Source organism: Pipra filicauda, unplaced genomic scaffold, assembly GCF_003945595.2.
Source record: "Pipra filicauda isolate LSUMZ 115617 unplaced genomic scaffold, ASM394559v2 scaffold47_size6085603_pilon, whole genome shotgun sequence".
In the NCBI taxonomy this organism is placed as follows: domain Eukaryota; kingdom Metazoa; phylum Chordata; class Aves; order Passeriformes; family Pipridae; genus Pipra; species Pipra filicauda.
In genome coordinates this window covers 2,228,418-2,248,658 of record NW_024104620.1, presented here as the reverse complement: position 1 = coordinate 2,248,658, position 20,241 = coordinate 2,228,418, and the positions used below count along the sequence as shown (strand labels likewise).

The following is a 20,241-nucleotide window of genomic DNA, read 5'->3' as shown; positions in this document are numbered from 1 at the left end:
TGCATATGGAGTGTGATTAATCTAACATGAAAGTAGACATTTAAAAGACCTCAAGTGCACTGGTCACTAAAATGATGTCTTTCTCTCTTGTCTGTAAAGGAAGTGTGCATGACTGAAGGAGGGGGGCTGAATTGCATGCCTTAAAAATAATTTACAGTCCTGCTTTCCACAAGTTTTTTAAATTGTCTCTTGCTGAATATGTACTAGATATACACTAAAAATATTCTTAAATGTCATTATAATTAGAAAACATTTTTAAGTTTTAATTTTCATTACTGCTAATTACCTGATTATAAGGTGGTATTCGAAATGGACAGTTATTCCTTTCTCTTTATAAGACAGCATTTATCATTTAATTAGAAATACACCATAATAACTCATGGATGTTTCTTTCAAAGAGATGGAGTTATCTATTTGGAAAACAATGGAGCAGTATTGGAAAACTATGTCTAGTGCATGTTAACTCCTCAAATCTTGCTAATTGGGAAAGTCTTTACTTTACTCTCATTGGCTGCTTTATCTTTCCCATAGGTATCGAATCATTTCTCATGTATTCTGTTCATGAAGGAATAAGAGGAATTCCTCTTGATCCAAATGATAAAATGGATGCTTTAATGCCTATATCTGGGACTTCATTTGCTGTGGGCATAGACTTCCATGCAGGTAAATATTATGTGCAATTTGTTGTATGGATGGTAAAAATTGTATATTGTTCTCATGAATGAAATAACCCTTTGTTTTCAAACCTTCCAAGTAATTGCAACTGCATTTAAAGGAATTGGAAGTTGATTATGTTACAGTGTTAACCAAAGAGATTTTACATTTTGCACTAAATACAAAATCATGTATTATGCATATGTAGCTTGTTTTGGCAGCACTAGCTGCTGTTTTTCAGTGGAGTCATAACAGAGAACTCGAGTAGGAGACTGGTGGGTTTGCAGAAAGTGATCATCAATCTGTAGGAATGCAGGTTTCATTAGTTCTTTTTTCACAGAGAAAGGCTTGTTCCTGTTATGACACTTTTTCCATGGAATTTTCTTTATCCTATGTGTTGTACCCAGCAGGTGACTTTGACAGCTGAGTTGAAATAGTTTGCTTCCTGTCCAGCACAGCTCAACCACTTCCCTGCAGGGTACAAGCCAACTCTGTATCTGTTTCTTCATTCTAGAAGCAGGTGCTCTGACAGCCTGAGGAACAGGCATTTCTGCCATTCCACCCACATGAGGATTTTATTGGGGATTTTACATCTTGTACTTTTTTGGGTTGGAATTTTCTTTTAGCATAGTCTACTTATATGATATGCTATCCTACTTTAAAGAATTTTGTTTGGGCTTCACTAATCAATATCAAACTAATATTTTGGAAGAATAGGGGGTTTGGCTTTTGGGAAAAATGAGATTTGAGGAAGGATGAAGTTGAGTGAGGTTCTCCAGCCTGCCTGATGATCAGTTACAGCACAGGGAACATGAACACACTTGACAGTGACAAATGCATTGGGAAACATGGATGTAAATAGTGTGCAGCAGTGAAATCACAAGAGGATAAAAAGTTACAATACAGCTTTCAGCTGCATTTCAGCTTAAAACCCAATTGTTCTTCTCATTTTGATATATTTTGATATATTACCTTGAATTTTGTAAATTCATTCCTAAAACCTCAAATATGATTCAGAAGGCAAGTGGAGGTACTTTCATTTCATCCTGAGGTTGGGGGTTTTTTTTCCACTTAGTGAATATTTCTTCATTTCTTTCTTACTCAGGAAGCATTCCCAAATTTTGATCTACTCTCAGTAATGTTTAGATATGCAAAGTGGCTAAAATAGATTAACATATGCAAGTAGTATAACATATCATAATTAAAAGGCTTATGGCAACGTTTTTTGCAGACATGAATGAGCTAGAAGATACATGCACCTTTTTTCTCCCTGTGTTTTGATACTTCTAAATTCTAATTAAAGAACTAAGAGTCATTTTGACCTTTGGACTTTTTTAGAGGCTACTGAGGAGTAAGGTTGCCAGTGTTTTTTAAGACACTGGTTTATAAAACTGGGTGTGATCCTAGTAGCCCTTCACTTCTGTGTTGTTAAAGATCATAGCACTGATTCTTCCCTGCTGCTGAAGACTTTTTCACAGTATGTCAAGCAAATGCTCGTTTCGTCCTGTTGATGTTGTTCCAGGAAGCTCAACGTAAAAATACTTCACTAATAGATGTGCATTTGTTGAAATAATTATTTCACATACTGGGAGGGTACTCTGTACTTCAAAACTTGGTCTGGTTGGAGGAGAAATATTGCTGGATATTGCTGAATATTCAGCAATATTCAAACAATATGTTTGAATTTTGGGTTACACAGTTTTATTGGCAAAATACCAATGATTAAATGAAATTAATTTTCAGTGTTTGCTGAAAAGCATTAATTAAGAAAACAACACTACAATGTTGTGCTATATTCGTTAAGATTTAGTCATGGAAGTGAAACCACAGATCTCTGTGTTCTTGTAACAGTTTCAAAGCTGTTATGTGGATCCTTGCTCGCATGACTGACTTAAATAGTCGTGGTCTGAATACAAAGGGGTTTATTTTTATGGAGATGAATTAAAATGGAATGAGAAATACATAAAATTCAATTGTAGGGTGTCTTATCTAGTTGATAAATGTAATAGTTTTGGCTTTTTTTTTATTAACTATGTGTTTTCAGATAAGACATTGTTGTAATTCTATATCTTGTATTGCACTGCAGGGAACTTTGCATGCAACCGTAGATCTGTATCTTATTGTTGAATATATATGCAGCTAGTATTAAGATGTATGTAATTTTCATACTCACTTGAAATAAGCAGCAAAATACATGACTCCCATATTTGTTTGGGCTGCTTAAAGTCAGAATTTGTCATTTGTTTTATTGGTAGTGTGGCTAAGATTCTTGAGGATACCAATCTGGTTTGGTGTCAAATAAATCTAGTTATTTCAGTACGTTTTGTTTTTCTCTTCTCTATGTCAGTCTCTATCTATCTGTCTATATCTGTATATATACATATTTACACATACATTCACATAAGTACATGGGTGTATATATAGGATTAGTAGATATAAAATATTTTATAATTATTTAATAGTAGACATAAAATATTTATATGTATAGATATAAGTAATACTTCTATAAATACACTCACACTCTGGTTTGGAATTAAAAACAGATATACAAAGTATGAAAAAATAAAGAAAATACAGCATATTTATTGTGATTTTTAGCAGAGGTGGTAGCTTCCATCTGTTTTCATGGCCCTAATTGTGCTATAAGAGTAGTACTAAACAAACAGTAGAAAACCTGGAATTTTGACAGAATTTTTAAAATAAAATTTAAGAAAAGGAATGAGAAATTAAAGCTGGTAGTTTTGATACCATTATTCTGCTTACTCTGAATCATATTAATAAAGTTATAATTAGCAGTTTTCACAGTAACTGATGTCAATATTTGTTCTGAAGTACCTGAATTAATCTAAGAATCATTGCCACTTATTTTATAGGAAATGATACAATCTATTGGACAGACATGGGTTTCAACAAAATTAGCAGATCTAAGCGAGACCAAACATGGAAAGAAGACATTGTTACAAATGGTTTGGGAAGAGTTGAAGGCATTGCAGTGGACTGGATAGCAGGTAGGTCTGAACCTGCTTCAGGACATGTCATTATTTCCAACAATGCGCCCTTGCATCTTCAGCTCAAGACTAATTAAATTGGTTTTGCTTTTAGTTCTAATTTCTAGTATTGCACATGTCTCGACAATATTTATGTATCTTGGATGCTGTTTCTTAGATGGACAGTTTCAATGGTGACAACAACAAATACAAGTTTATACTCTACAATGGAAGGCTGAATAAGACTGTAAATTACAAGTATAAGACACATGTAAATGAAAATACAGGAGTTAGTTTCTGGTCCTCATTTACATCCTTAAGATTTAAACACTTTTCATGTAGTCTTTTCTTCCTGCGGTAACTTCCTTGTGCTCTTCCCAGGTAACATATATTGGACGGATCATGGCTTCAACTTAATTGAAGTTGCCAGGCTCAACGGCTCATTCCGATATGTGATTGTATCCCAGGGCTTGGACCAGCCGAGATCTATCACAGTACACCCAGAAAAAGGGTAACATGACCATGGCTACCTGTATTTCCTTTAAAGCTTGCATGCCAGCATTGAACCTTTTAGATAAGCAAATGGATTCCTTTGATCTAACAGATAAATATTTATTAAAACCCACAGGATTATATTGGAAACTGTTGTATTGTAAATAAGCACAGGTGGAAGGAAGTGTTACTCTTGAGACACGAAGACTTTTTTCATTGCTCTCTGTATTCATGACATACTGCAATTTCTTTGCAAAATAGTTTTGATTTTCCAAGGAAATCATTTCACCTGAAGTTTGGATGTTGCTTGGAAGCATGCTTAAATCTGTTCTGAAGTTTTCAGCAAATCCAAGGAAGCCACGTGAGCTTATGAAGGACCTCAATGTCATGATGAAATAGCGGAACAGTGTAAGCCTTGGTAGCTATAAACTCCAGTATCATGTAACATCCCATTACAGCAACAGAGAGATTGCCCAGGGTAGCTGAAAGTCATGTGAGATGAAACATGTGGGTAGGAGAGTAAGAACTGGCAAAACTGAACTTCTTGGCAAAAACTCATCCAGCTGATTGTTGAGGGCTGAGACTGCACTGCAGCATTGATAGAAATAGGGAATGTACTGTTCCCTTCCAGCTCCAAAACTGCCAAAACTCCCTGTCCCTGGAGTTGTTAAAGGCCAGGCTGGATGGGGGGACTGAATAACCTGGTCTAGTGGAAGGTGTCCCTGCCCATGGCAGGGGGGTTGTTTATAATACTTAAAGAGAAGAAAAAGACCACATATTAGTAACTGTTTTACAAGTCTGGTGTATCTTCTGTGAAAGAGGGGTAAACTTCATGTATTTTATAATACTGTGCCACAAAATGATAACTAGGGATATCTCCAGTCAAAGTTTCTTCAGGAGAAGGATAGCAGTGTTTTCTAGGGAAGTACAGGTATGCCTTTCTTTGGGAAGATTAAGGCCTTTTTACTCTTTGCGTTATTGTCATGTCTCTTTCCCTTTATGAGGCAAAACTTCTTCCCTCCCCTTGCCCTGACTTCACATTCTGCATTTCTCTTGAAGCTAGAGTTGACAGCTAAAAGAATAGAGAGGAAAATAGCAGTTGTTAAATCTCATTGAATCTGCCAGTTATACCAAGATATGAAGCAGACAGCGTTCAGCTGGTTGGTGACATTATTTATTGTCACTGAGAAAGAAGTGAAGAAGGTGTAGCCCTACAAAAGGGCGTATTTGTCCCTCATCAGGTTTATTTATTCATATAACATGCACATGCCTGACTTTTTCCTAATTTAATAATAGTTTTCTGATCAAGCTCAGAATTGAGATTGAAATAGGGAATTAAGCTCATAGTGAAACTTTTAAGATGCCTCCTTTAACAAACATTTAGGGAATTTCATTTGTGTTTAGGGGTTGGGGGTGGGAGGAGCTTAAACTGACTGAATTTTTTCCAAAGAAGATTTTTTTTGAAGATTCTATTCCAACATCAAATTTCTACCCCTTGCATCTCCATGTCAGCTTTGTAATTTATATGAGGGACAGTTCTGAAATAAATTGAGTCATAGTTATTCTATAATCACAGTATATACATCAATTATATCCATAGCATATTGCTGCCTACAGAGGTCTATGAAACAAGTATTTTAGTTGGTACTTCCCAGAACTTTTGAGAAGATGTGGGAAGTTTTTCAATACTAGTTAATGGTTTGTGTAAGTTGATGTATTAATATATTTATAATCATTAATGCTCTAAGGGAGTAATTAATAACTTGCCTTATATTTTTGGCAGCTATTCAGGATTTTCTTCGCAGGATTTTAGATTTAACCCACTAATTATGGGGTATAATTTTTTTTTTCTCCTTAGAGTAACTAGTTTAAGGAAAGAGTATAGAAAGTTTAATTCAAGTATGTTGAATGTCTGCCTTTCTGTATTCAAGATTTAGTTTATGTCCATGTATTTAGAAAATACCTCTAGTTAGACGCCTGAAAGCAAGTTGAGTTCTGTTTAGAGGTGCTGTTACTAATCTAGTTAAAGTTGTGATTGTTGCTATCTAGCTGGTTAGTACTGTCTATTTTACCATTTCTCAAACACATTTTTAATTTAGCTAAAGTTACAGTTCAATTTCCTAAGGTAGTATAAGTTTTGTAGTTAGTATAAATATTATTGTTTGTTCTGTCAAGAAGTATGAGAACAGATTCATTTTTTTTAGAGCCAGAAAGCCCTACAGTGAGAGCGAAAGTAAGATGAACAATGTTTCAGAAGCTAAATTTGATAAGAAAATTATAAGATCCATATTTTTTCTCCCTTATCACATTTTTATTCCTGATTATTTCACATATTTAAAGTCATCCAGTCAAATACAGCTACTTAACAAGAGATTGGCATAATGATGACACCAGACACAGGGATAGAACTGTTTAGTAGTGCCCAGAAGATTTTTGTAATCTTTAAAAAACAAGTAATGCATACACAGAGGAAAGCAATGGAGAATGGTTTTGTATGTTCTGTTCACTTTGTTTACAACATATTACTAAACAAAGTTTTAGTGGGTTCTGTGTATATCTGCTATGAAAATCCTTCTCTTTATGCAATTAATATTATGCAAGGCCTCAATTATATTATCTTCGAAAGAGATTTCTTCCTCAGAAAACTGGTTTTTTTGTGTGTTTATAATATATTTTAACACAGATATACATACATGTGTATTTGTAGACACATAGATATTCCAGTAAAGCTATTCTATAGGTTACTGTTCAGTAAAGAAACTGTTTTGTGTAGATTAACTGGCCTCATTTCATTATACCTGAATGAGAAGTAGGGGGTCAAAGCAGAAGTTTGAGCCAGCACCCTATCCCAAATTAGTGATGTTAGTGTGCCAGTAAGTGTATGAAAACACAAAATTAGGTAAGCAAAATGAAAATTCTTCCCATGAGCATTTGACAGAATTTGAAAAATATTTTCTTCTCAAATAAAGTCCCTTTGCTCTGCCATTTCCCACAGTGCTGCTCACTGCTTCATATTTAAAACATTTTAAAGTTAAACAGACATCTCTTGTATTATCACATTTGTTAGTGATAATTTAATGCAAGAGCTTCTGTTCCAGTATTTTATTTTTTTTTAATTTGCCTTTATTTTTCCAAGCACACAGCTAAATTCTTTAAGGAATAGAATTTCATATTGATTGATCGAGTAGTTTTAAGAATTTCTTCATATACATCATTTGCGAAAAACCCTTAAGTGTTCTATTAAACAAGTATTATGATGCATTTAATTTCTTAATATTATTTAGAGACATGAGCCTTATCATGTTTTTTAAGTTACTTACTTACCATGTTTGTAAGTACCCATTTAATGGTTGATAGTGTATTTAGCTTGCAACTGAAGTACGGCATTACATATTTGCAGTTCCTGATTGGATGCTAAATTTTAACTGGTGATTTCTGCAACGTTTTAGGTATTTATTTTGGACAGAGTGGGGACAGACTCCTTGCATAGGCAGGGCACGCTTAGATGGGTCTGAGAAGGTTGTCCTTGTGAGCCTGGGGATTGCGTGGCCTAACGGGATTTCCATCGATTACGAGGTCAGTTCCTCTCTCTTCCAGCGCGTGTTAAAATGTACAGTATTTGTTACATTTCATTAAAGCCAGCTGGTGTTCCACTTTGATGTAATCTAAATAACTCTTAATTAAGTACTTGGACAAGGCTGTTGATGTTTCCTTTAAAATTAATCTTCAGGAAAATAAATTATATTGGTGTGATGCTCGTACCGACAAGATAGAAAGAATTGACCTTGAGAGTGGAGGGAATCGGGAGATTGTGCTGTCAGGGAGCAATGTGGATATGTTTTCAGTTGCGGTGTTTGGAGCTTACATCTACTGGTCTGACAGGTAATTTATTTTTCATAAGTATTTTAAGTCTCAAAATGTTATTTTGGTGCCAGGTGCTTCACCTTTGTAGGATTAGCCATTCCTTAGCAAGGTCACAGAACAGATCCCAGAAACCTGTGAAATTTCCAAAGAAAGGGCTGTTGTGATGCTGAAAGCTCAAGCTCATGAGCATCAGAGATGGAAACAGGTTTCTACACCTCCTGTTAGGTGAACTCTCCACTGCTCTTCAGTCATTTGTTCGGTGTGAATTAGTTGAGGATTGTTGATGAGACATCTTCAACTTTTTTGGCAGAGCACATGCAAATGGCTCTATTAGAAGAGGCCACAAGAATGAGGCCACGGATGCTGTGACCATGAGGACTGGCCTTGGAATAAACCTGAAGGAAGTGAAAGTCTTTAATAGAGCACGAGAGAAAGGTTGGCTGTTCTTAAGGATGCTATTAATTGTTTTAATATCACCTGCTACTTTTTATGTATATTGAAGCATACAAAAAAAAAGAAGTAATCAATGATTTTATCTCCACTTTTTCCCCTTGAAGTGTTTTTTAACTAAAATTATTGTACTAAAGAAAACATAGAGTACAAATTCTGCTAAAGTTCTTCCGAGTGTTTTAAAGAGAAAGTCTAAAACCAAAACACTTCCTACCATTCCAGGTTTGATGATTTTTGTTTTGTTTTTTTAAATAGCAAAAGAAATGAGGGACCTTGAACTGTGCTTTACAGAGCAGTAATCGCAGGCAGTTTCAGATTTCTGTTGGAAAGCAAAGCAAAATTTTTTCTTACTAGAAATTCCCAGCCTCTCTGTCTCCAGTGTTTATTTGCTAAAATTTCTTGGGCTTAACTCTTTTTTTTTGTTTTGTTTCTGTAGGAAGAGACCTTGTAAATAATCAGATTTCCTTTATATTCAATTAGTTTAGCGAACTCAAGTGACAGAAGTTATTATATATTTTCTATGATTTATGATACCTATGGTTAAATTTTATTTTCCACTACCTCACTAAGAATCATCTTGCTTTAAATGTCTTTTTACTTCTAAAATTCTGTTTTTGATGAGACCTTGAAAAACTTGTCTCATTGAGAAAAGGTGGTTTGATGATTATTTACTCAGAACAAACTGCTACCAGGCCATCCAGACAAAATTTTCTATAAATATATTTAAAAAAAGAGAAAAAGGGTTACTGCAATACAAAATAATTTTTTAAATACAAATATATCTCTGGTGTTGGTAGTGTTCAAAATTTGCTTTAATCACAGCATTATATACTCAAAGATTCTGTTTCTTTTACATAAGTCTTTCCTAAATATGACATGTAAAATAAATGTACATTTTGAAAGAAATAAGAAAAACTTTAATTTTTTTTTTGAGAAAAATTAATTTGCAAACATATGCATATTAATTTTACTAAAAATTTCTGTATGTACTGGGCATCATATTTTATGGATAAAAATAAAATACACACAAAAAGTCCCCATTTATTTTAACTAGGCTAGAAATAGTTAATGTCTGATTGCTTGGAAGGGCTTTATATTATAGAATATATTCTCTATATATTCTATATATAGAATTAGGAAAATAGAACATTGGGATAATGTTGAATGATTTTTATTGATAGCTTTATAGACATGATCACTTGAATGGGAAAAACAGTTATTGAGGCTAAAAATCTACTGCTGTTAGTTTGAAAAACATAACTGAATGATTTTTAATACATTTTTCAAATTTTACTAGGGTACAAATGGTTAATGTCATTGGGAGGGAATGTCAGTGAGCCAGAAGGACAAAAGGGAAAAAAACAGGTGAAAAATATTTTTGGAATGTTTCTCTGTATCACACTATTACATATAGTTTTTAAGTTTATTGAACTAGTAGTTAAGACTGTTTAAAAAAATGGGATAAGCGAGCTTCCTGACCTTCTGTTATTAAAACAAAGACACAAACAAACAGAAAAGGAGCCCAAACAAAAACCCAACCACCTGTGCTGATTGTGATTAATGCTTTTTTTTCAAACACCTGTTTTACCCTTTCTGATGAGCCAGTCCTGAAGTGCTACTTGAAAAGTGATTCCCATCCCTCAGTGCTATTTGGCATGTGTGCAAGGACATGCCTTAATTACACTGGTTCCAGAACTGGCCATTTTTAAAGATATTTGCAGCTGGTGAACAGTGGAAGCATTGATGTTTTCAAAGAGACTTCAGAAGCTTGAGGATCTTGTCGATATATTTTCCTTTCTCTTCTCAACCTTTCATCCTTCCAAACAGATATTAACCTTTCTAGCCTAATAAAACTTTTAAAGAATCTTTAAAGCAAACTGAATGAGAAAATGTATACAGCTAAATCTCCATATGTTTTTACATGACTCCAGAGGACTATGTCTCATGGAATTTTGCATAGGAACACAAAATTCAATCTTTGTAGTTTTAAGAGCAAACTAGCTCTCATTCCCCATTATTCTTTCTTAAAAGTATTTTCAGGTTGAAATGTAGCAGTTAAAAAATACAATCAACAGTACTTTCAGACACTACATATTCCCCAACAATTATTATGGTTTTGTACCTGAAAAGAGTCTATTTAAAATGTTTTATTCTCCTTCATTATGTGGAAAACTTTCAGAAATGGGAAAATGACTCTACCAAAAAAAGCTGAGTTGTTACATGGAAAGTGCTGTCAGAAACAGAAACTAAATTATCTGAACTAACTATAAGAGTAATTCATATCTAGTAAAGAAGAAAAACAGAAAGGAAAAGACAAAGAAAAATAGCTCCTAATTATTGACTATTACTGTAATTTTAAATATTGCTTGCAACAAGTGTAGTTACTAATTTGACAATGATTTCTTAATGGTGTGCAATTGTCAGGGAGTAAGTTTTTAAAGTCAGGTTTTAAAGGAAATTAGAACAAACTGTTAGGAAATTTCTTCATCAGAAACAGAGAACTGGATTGACACAGTTTTGTACCTGTCAATACATATTATTCATTTTGATAGAAATTGTCTAAAAGCAGTACTGTATTCTGATGGTACCTAAATTTGACTTTTTACCAGTAACAGGTGTTTTAAAAAAAAATTTTGAAAATCTTTCAAAGCACTTGAAACAGTTTCTGAGTCTTCAGCTGGAAGAAGACTTAGGATTAGTATGGAGGAATAACCCATTTTATCTTTTTTCTCTTAATAAAATATATACTGTTGTGATTTGAAAAAGAAATTAATTATATTTGCTCATTAATTGTATTCTCTAAAATTATTTTCAGGTTGTGGTTAAAGTCACATTCTTTACTGTGTTAGGCTTTGGTTTACTTGTGAATATTACACAAACGATTTGTAAGAGAGGAATTCTTAAGAGTGCATAAGATTTCATTTTTATTTAAGTTAGCTAATTATATTTATATTTATAAAAGGTAGATTTTATTTTTTTTTCTTTTACAGGCACCAATGTGTGTGCCAAGAATAATGGTGGGTGTCATCAGCTTTGCCTTTATCGTGGAAACGCACGGAGAACGTGTGCTTGTGCACACGGATATCTTGCAGAAGATGGAATTAGTTGCCTGAGACATGAAGGCTACCTGTTGTACTCAGGAAGGACCATATTAAAAAGCATTCACCTTTCTGATGAAACCAACTTGAATTCACCAATAAGGCCATATGAAAATCCAGAGTACTTCAAAAACGTCATAGCTCTGGCTTTTGACTACAGCCTGAAGGGAAGGGGCACAAACCGCATATTCTTCAGTGATGCACACTATGGAAATATTCAAGTTATTAAAGACAACTGGGCTGGCAGAAAAGTGCTAATTGAAAGTAAGTAAAAAAAAAAAATAAAAAAATTCCCAAAATGTGTATTTTATTTCAATAAACTTTATTAAGTGAAACACTGATGATCACTTGGCTTTACAGAGTAAAAAATATCAATGAAGTTTTATCACATTTAATTATTGTATTTTATCCCTATAAGATGCATTTAAACATGAGTAACTTCAAAATAATTTATTTTATAACTGGTTTATGATGTGTGAAGCATATTACTTGAAAACAGAAGTGATAACGGCAATGCTTAATTTATATGCTTGATTTTAAGGGGCTTTACTGTTGAAACAAGGCCTCATATGAATTTCTACTGTTTTATTTTATGTTGCCTATGGCATTTCTACATTTATCTATTTGTTTGGGTGGGTTTAATAACAAGACCAAAGAAAGCGTGAAGAAAAATGAAAGTACGTTTGGTAAATCATCTTTTGCTGTTGCATGTTAATGGGGATACTTCTAGTAAAGAAAAAAAACTTAAACAGCTGCAAACTGACATAAGTATTATTTTACAACTTATATTGGATAATTGTTGCATTATTACCTCTGCACAGTGGTTCTGGGAAACCATTTGTGCTTATGAAAACTGTTGGCACTAATGAATGGAAAAGCATTTTTAAAATATTTTTAAACTGAAAGAGTGTAGATTTAGATGAGATCTAAGGAAGAAATTCTTCCCTATGAGGCTGGTGAGGCCCTGGCACAGGTTGCCCAGAGAAGCTGTGGCTGCCCCATCCCTTTAAGTGTTCAAGGTCAAACTCGACGGGGCTTGGAGAAACCTGGTCTAATGGAAGGTGTCCCTACCCGTGTCAGGGGGTGGAATGAGATGATCTTTAAGGTTTCTTCCTACCCAAATCATTCTGTGATTCTGTGTGATACAAGGCTTTTCCTTTTTTTTTCTTTGATATTTTATGTGTGCATATTTTAGAGCAATCAATGGCATCTGTATTAAAATATGGTAAAGATAAACTAAGCAATATTGTCAGGATGTTCTCATTACTCCCAGGAAAGCATTAAACCTTGGCATTTGGAGTTGATGTTAGCTGCATGAGAGACACAGACAGCTCACAGAAATGTGCAGTGGTGACACACAAGCACTGTTTTAACTCTGATGTTATAGGAAGACATTAAAAGTATTGCATGAAAAGTCACTGGAATTTTCAGCATTTAAAACAAAGAGGAAAAATAAATACTTGTGAAGCACCAATGCAGATAGAAATTGGGTTATAAAAGAACAATAAAGTGTTCCTCATTACTTTATAATAGGCTGTTCTACAAGAGCAAAAGACATTCTGTAAAGCATAGTTGAGAATTATAGTTTTAAGAAATTGTTAGGAAGTGTTTCTACTTGTAACTTAATATGCCCGATTTCATTTTTCATTAGCAGAGTCAGCACTCTGAATAATTGAATGTCAGATGAAATTTTGTATCCTTGCAAAGAAATTTACTGTACATGCTTGGGATGTATATGTAAACTGTGGCATTTTGTAGAAAGGCTTCTGTACTATTCTGTAGAAATACTTTGTAAATGAGAAGGGTTATAACATCCCAGTATATGTCAGTTTATTACTCTTCTTCAAGAGCCCTTTAGTTTATGTCGAGTCATTCATTTTCAGCTGGTATTTTTGTATTGTATGGCTCTCCATTCCACAGTCTGCATGTGATTTTTCTCTCACTGTAAACAGGAGACAGTTCATGGGGCTGTTGATGTAGTGGAAGTATTTAACCAACCACACCTATAAAGGAAAAAACAGCAGTAGATTGGTTGACACCAGTAAGACACCAGTCTTCACTGGAAGACAAAAAATTCTAAAATTTTTCTGATTTCTACATTAAGAATCTGTGATCATGTAGAATTTATTAGATGGAATCCAGCTGAGAGATGTTAGTAATAATCTTTCATTTCAGGATTGAAAAAATAACACCTGTTATAATTAATTTTGCTGTCTTTTTCATCCAGAATTATTAGTACATATCTGTAGCAAGTTTTACTTTATTAGGGAGAGATAGAAAACCACAATGGAAATATCTAGTGTGGTTCTATCAGTTCTACAACATTGTTCTACCCCATTAAGTTGAAGTCTAAAAATCACACAAACCTTTATTCAGTATTTGACTTCAGTAGAGAAATTAAGATATGTTACATACGACATACTGTTGTCCCAGATTTTTAGTTCACTGAATGTAAATCTGCTCGTAAGGAATCTCTCACCTGATGGATTTCTACCTCCCTGAAATCAGACATGCTGCTCAAATCTAATAGATTAGTGAACTTTCCTGCACGCTAAAAACACTTAAGACATATAGAGCTCTTTGTTAAACAGGTTTCCAGTTCACTAAAAACAGATTTACAACTCACGAGCAACCCATTATCTAACATGTTTTTAGCTCACTGAGAACAGATTTACTACCCAGAAACAACCCATTATCTAACATGTTTCCAGTTCACTGAAAACAGATTTACAACCCATACACGAGCCATTATCTAACATAGTTCCGACTCACTGAATATTGATTTAGAATTCATAAACAACCCATTATCTGACAAATTTTCACCTCACTGAACAGATTTGCAACTCATAAACAACCATTAGCTAACACATTTTCGGCTCATGGAAAGTAGATTTACGGCGTATAAACAACTTTATCTAACTTGTTCCAGTTCACTAGAAATAGATTCAAAACTCACCAAGAACCCTGTACCTGATAGGGTTCTGTCTTCAGCAGCAAGAAACAATAACAACAACAAAAAACCAGCCCAGCATGTGCATAGTATGCCACGCCATGCCACCTTTGGGTTTTGTACAGCATGAGGTTTTTGGAGGGGATTTTTTTCTTAGCTCTGAACTCTGCTGATGAAAGGAGCAATATTTCATTTGGTCACTCAGCAGGGATTTGTTCTTTCTTGTTTTCTTAAGTAACTTTATCAGGTTAATCTTTCTTATCGCCAGTTTTTAAAATTTTACCTTGTTCTTGCCTGTGATTTCGCACAAATATTCTTTTGGCTGACCTAAGTTGTTTCAGAGCGTATGTTTATACAAAGAAACCTTTTTTTAAAAAGCTAAGTTTCAGTTTCTAAACTAATAGTTCTTTTTTTTTTTTTTAATTATTATTTATCATAGGTAGAAGCTTGAAGCAATACATGAATTAACCAAAGCCTGCTTCAGTTCATCTGTAGAAAAACACTGTGATATTCAAATAGCTTTAATACAGCGGTGCAACAGTAGGCAGAAGACAAATGAAGTTAAAACTAAAGAAAAAAGGTGGAGGCAAGGCAAAAAAAAAGGCAAATGAGAAACAGGAAAAAGTAATGAGATACACTCAATGGGTTTTCTCCTAACTTTGTAAACAAAGGCACTGAGATATTTTGCCAGTGAAATGTCTCTCACAGCACAAAAGGAAGTGTTATGTGAGAAAACGCTCCTGTTTTGAACCTGAGGCACTCGTGTCTGTAGAGCACAAAAATCTTTTCACTGCTAACATAAAGTGTCAGATCCTGTGATGTATTGTAAGGCTTTTTACAGTCTGAATCTTTTAAAGGTGTTCCAATGTGTGCTACTATTCTTCCTAACTAAATGGGTCCAATTTAACTGTCAAAAAGGCATTTATGTTCCCATTTCTCTTACAGAGTGTTACTTTTGGTACATTGTGAGATCCCTTTAGTTTTGGAGCTTTCTTCTCCAGGAAAGGAATTTTTAATCTGTTAAAAATAAATATTGAATATTGTTGCTTTTTATTTCATAAATGGAGTCATTATAGCTGTATATGATATATGTATATGTTATATGTATTTGTATATTCATTATAACTGCATATAGGTCCAGTGATTTTCACTTTTTAAAGGAGGGAAAGTGAGAGGCTGTTGTTAAGTCTAGGATATTTAAATAGTAAACCATAATATTTATTATTCCAACTTGAAAAACAAGTTGTCTAGTTTAACACTATCTTTTGTTTCTGTATGTGGCTGCATATTAGAGAATCACAGAATATTTTGGGTTAGAAGGGACCTTAAAAATCACCTCATTCTAAGCCCCTGCCACGGGCAGGGACACCTTCCACTAGACAGTGATTAGTGGGTAAAATCTATGAGTTGTTGCTATAGGTGAATAAAGTAATCTAATTTTATATTAAGCATTTGTTATTCTAGACTGATGTAGTCCTGCACAATTCATGTGTTGTTTAGGTGTCCCTGGTGTGAAGCTCTAAATGTGTTTATGACAGGAGCTGACTTACACTGATCTTTTAGCATGGTATGTCGTGAGCATTCCCAACCCCAGTATTGAGGAAAGGTGTTTTTGCCTATTGAACTTGAGATTATTTATGAGGAATTAATACTGTTTGTGGCTGATTCAACTGTAAAAAATTGCCCTTAGATTTTTTACTGATGCAAATATTTACTAAATTTTTACCTTAGCAACTCTGATTTAGTTGCCTTAAATGTAAAACTGTTTGGTGAATTTTCAGGAAAAAACTACACAGAAGGAACATCTCCTGAATTTCATTGTTTTATTCTAAAGAGTAATGTGATCCAGCAAATATTATTAGGTTATTAGGCTATTCTGCCATTAACACCTCAAATATCTCTCTAATGTTTGGTTTTACTTCAACATTAAGAATAAAAATGTGTGTTTATATATATTTATTAGAAGGCTTGTTAGTCTAATAGTATTGATTTAAAGGTGCTAAGGGTGAAGAGTAGGTTGGTTCTTTTTAGAGTCCACTTGTAATGCACGAAAAGATAATATGGGCTCTTGTAATTAGCAAAACATTTCTTCCATGACAATGGTTGAGATTTTAAAGAATCTAATAAAACACTTCCATCTCCATAGGTTAGGTTTCCATTCTGGAAGTCCTTCTGCTTTTAAAGACTCTTTTACGTGGATACTTTAACTATATTGAAGATATGATATTATAACCCTTGTTAACTTGTATTGCCTCAGTAAGTTTGAAGGAATAAGATTACATCCATGGAGATGTTTGTAGTGCCTTGAACTCAGGGTAGTTGTTGCTTTGAAGAACCCAAAGCCTTTGTTTATACTGTCCTTTTACATTTAATAATCTTTAATGTGGAATAGATTATAGCATGGGTTTATATTTTGAAGATGCAGAAAAATGACAGAAGTAAAGAATTATTTAACGTTGTAATTGTGCAGTCAGTGAGGAATGTGAATCTAAACCCTTCTCTTCAGGTGCTTTAGTGCTCGTGAGACATTTCTTTCACCCCAGATCAAACGGTGACCACCTGTAACCCATCCCCACAATCTTACACAAACAGAGTGACAGAAAGCAGGGCCCCCTCCTGTGACCAGTCTGGTGTAACAATCGCCAGGCTGAATCCTGAAAGGTAAATTGCCAAAGCCAAGTCACAGAATGAATAAAGATCAAGCAGGTGTTTCAGTACTGAACATGAAAGCCTTCTCCAAAGTTATGATATCTAAGTGCTGTTCATGATCAATTTCATTACTTTGATGGCTTTTGAGTATTAAAAAAAAAATGATGTTGAGAGTTGTTCACTGCTTTAGAGCATCGCTAAAGAAAAGGAGTTGGTAAAAATATGAAATTAAAAGGAAAAGGTAATTGAAGTGGTACAACTGGAAAAGTTTTTACTGTAAACTTCCTAGATAATTTTAGAAGTATAAGATAAGAGATAAAAATCTAGGAAATTGAGAACTAATATATATATATATTACCAAAAGCCAGTGGCAACAACTACTGGATAATTTAAACTTCATGTCCTTTAGTATTTTTATTTCCTGGTTGCAATAATAAGGGATCTTATTCTGAGTTATTCAGTTATTGATTTGTTGCTTGTCTGTTCCTTGAGAAAGTCAGATGAAGATCAGCATGACAATATTTATAGGCTGCATCTCATCTGTGGGATGCAATCTATCTTCGTTAAGTTCAGTAAAAGTGATAGATAGCGTTTGGCAACGTAATGATGTGATCACTCTACCATTGCCTTTGTAAATCATAAGCTGTTGCATTCTCTTGTGTAGATATTTAATCAGTTACACACCCCATTACTGATTTAATTCAGAATGTCAGTGGCAGGTGAATAATGTGAGTATTTGTATATTAATATCATATTGTATTAATGTTCCTTTCATTTAAGTATGCAATTCATGTGAAAATCATAAACTGTTGCTTCATGGCTAGAATAAATCTAATCAGTGCTGTAGGCATCTAATGCCATCAGTGTTTTAATTCAATATGTCAGTAAAACAAATGTGTTTCTTTTCATTTCCAGTTCCTTTATGCTTTACCAATTCAGAATATTATATGATGCTGCAAAAATATGAAGCTGAGAGTAAACAAATTGCTAATTTTCATCCTGTTATAGGTTTTGGGACTAAATCCTTCAATTGTAGCACCAGAGAAGATGAGACCATACTTCTAATATAAATATATTAAAATATATATTTTTTATATATATATAATTTATATAAAAATATATTTTAAAAAGTGCTCTAAAATATGCTTTAAGGAAGTACTTATATAAGTAAATGTAAAATAATATCATTGCTGGTTTGCATAGATATAATACTGAAATGCATGTGCTTTGGCATCTTCTGTATTGTTCTGTCTTTAACAATATGAAGTTGCTAAAAGGTTTTAATTTTGGAGGAACAACGTCCGAGTTTCTAGAGGACCATTTGTAGGATCCCTTCTGTCCTCAGTTGGTCCTTAGTTTATCATTGTTAAAAAGATTTACAGGAATTTGGAGATTCATCAATAACCTCTAAAAAAAATTATTTTAACCTAGAAACATATAAACTAACAAAAAAATTGTATTATCAGTGATAACTTACTATACTGAAGGTTTGCCTGACCAGTGTACTGATGGCACTTCATCCAGCTCACACTACATGTTAGTGGGAACAAAGTTGGATTATCCATTGTAAGAATTTATTTAAATCTTGTATTGTTTTAGCACCTACTCTGCAAGTCTTATGTCATTGACTTGAAAGCTACCTTATTTATAGATTTCTGAAAGTATTAAGTGCGTCTCTTTTGTATTGGTGGAGTTCTCACTTCCATAAGTACACAGAACATGATAATACTAAAAGTTTACTGGCAAATAAAGGCGTACTTGGTGTAAATCCTTCAGAATTAATCTTTTGGTGGAGCTAAGCAAATGCACTTAGTATGTGTTTGCAGCATAGTTTTCAATTTAATTTTAATATGTTTTTCTTGTCTTACATCAAAGCAATTTAATTCCCCTGATTATTTTTTATGAGGAAAGCTTTGTTTTTAGTCTGAATTTTTGTGTTTGAGGTATTTATGAAACCGTAATCATTCACAGGTTTATCTCCTGAACCTTTTGATAGTTTCAGACTTAATTTGCTTGAAGATGTGATCATCTAGTAAAGCACCTTCTCTTCTTTAAAAAGCATATATACATCAAGAAGTTTCTGAATTTTTGTTACATAGAAACACAGACTGGTTTGGGTTGGAAGGGAACTTCAAAGATCATCTAGTTCCAACCCCCTACCATGGGCAGGGACACCTTCCACTATCCCAGGTTGCTCCAAGCCCTGTCCAACCTGGCCTTGAACACTTCCAGGAATGGGGCAGCCACAGCTTCTCTGGGCCAGTGCTTCACCACACTCTGATTAAAGGCTTTTTTAATCCTTAATTGGATACTGGATATTTGATTAGAGACAATTTTCACAGCCTGATTCTGTCGTCAGGCTATTTTAAAGTGTTGAGTTGTTTTTTTTCTTTTCAGTCAAAGTATTAATCATTGGTGTTCCCATAAAGATGTAGATTTCTTGAGTCTTTGAATATTAGCTTCTTTATTTTCCTTTAAAGTTGTTCTCTTTGAAAGAAAGTGTTTTATAGATTGTTTTGTTTTAGTTCTGCTCCACTGAGAACATATGTATATATGGCAAAGTTTTGTTGTAAAACTGCATACTTTAGTTATTTTCTTAAAACATTTTTCATCTGTATGCTAAATGTTTGCTTGTCTCTAAATATGCTATAACCTTCCATGTATCTGTTTTCTAAAAATTTAGTTATTACCATTTAGAAATAGTAACATGGAATTAAACATTCTTCTGTCACGATTTACAGACCTTAACATGGAATTGCAGGATGATGTGTTGGTCCAGTGTCAGAATGTGAAGCTGTACTTTCTAATACCTGTGGAAAAATTGAGTTCTTCTCTTTAGTATAGAAATTAAAGTAAACCAACACATTTGAAGAGCACTTTCATCATTCTAGTTGTGTTTTAATTCATCACATCTAGCTGTGGCAGGAACAACATCATTATCTTTTGTCAGTCTAAAACTCTACTGAAGCAATGTTATGTAACCAGTTTGCTCTCAAATTTCTTGACAGATTCAGACAAGAAATAAAGCTGAAGTTGTTAGAAATTCAAGAGGTTACATGAGGGAATTTTCTTTTTCTTTTTTTTTTTTGTGATAGAC

General features: G+C 33.8%; 1 protein-coding gene across 8 annotated transcripts in view; it reads left to right on the top strand.

Moving 5' to 3' along the window:
- Positions 1–20,241, top strand: part of LRP1B (LDL receptor related protein 1B) — a 669,756-nt gene that overhangs the window by 505,777 nt on the left and 143,738 nt on the right. For all 8 annotated transcript variants that reach the window (XR_005565475.1, XM_027748979.2, XM_027748987.2 and 5 more), the window contains 7 exons: positions 532–663; positions 3,528–3,662; positions 4,023–4,152; positions 7,583–7,709; positions 7,864–8,015; positions 8,308–8,432; positions 11,438–11,809. Coding sequence is in view for 7 of the 8 variants with exons in the window: in XM_027748979.2 (XP_027604780.2) it covers positions 532–663; positions 3,528–3,662; positions 4,023–4,152; positions 7,583–7,709; positions 7,864–8,015; positions 8,308–8,432; positions 11,438–11,809 (1,173 nt within the window). In the remaining variant the exon portion in view is untranslated. The remainder of the gene's footprint in view (positions 1–531; positions 664–3,527; positions 3,663–4,022; positions 4,153–7,582; positions 7,710–7,863; positions 8,016–8,307; positions 8,433–11,437; positions 11,810–20,241) is intronic.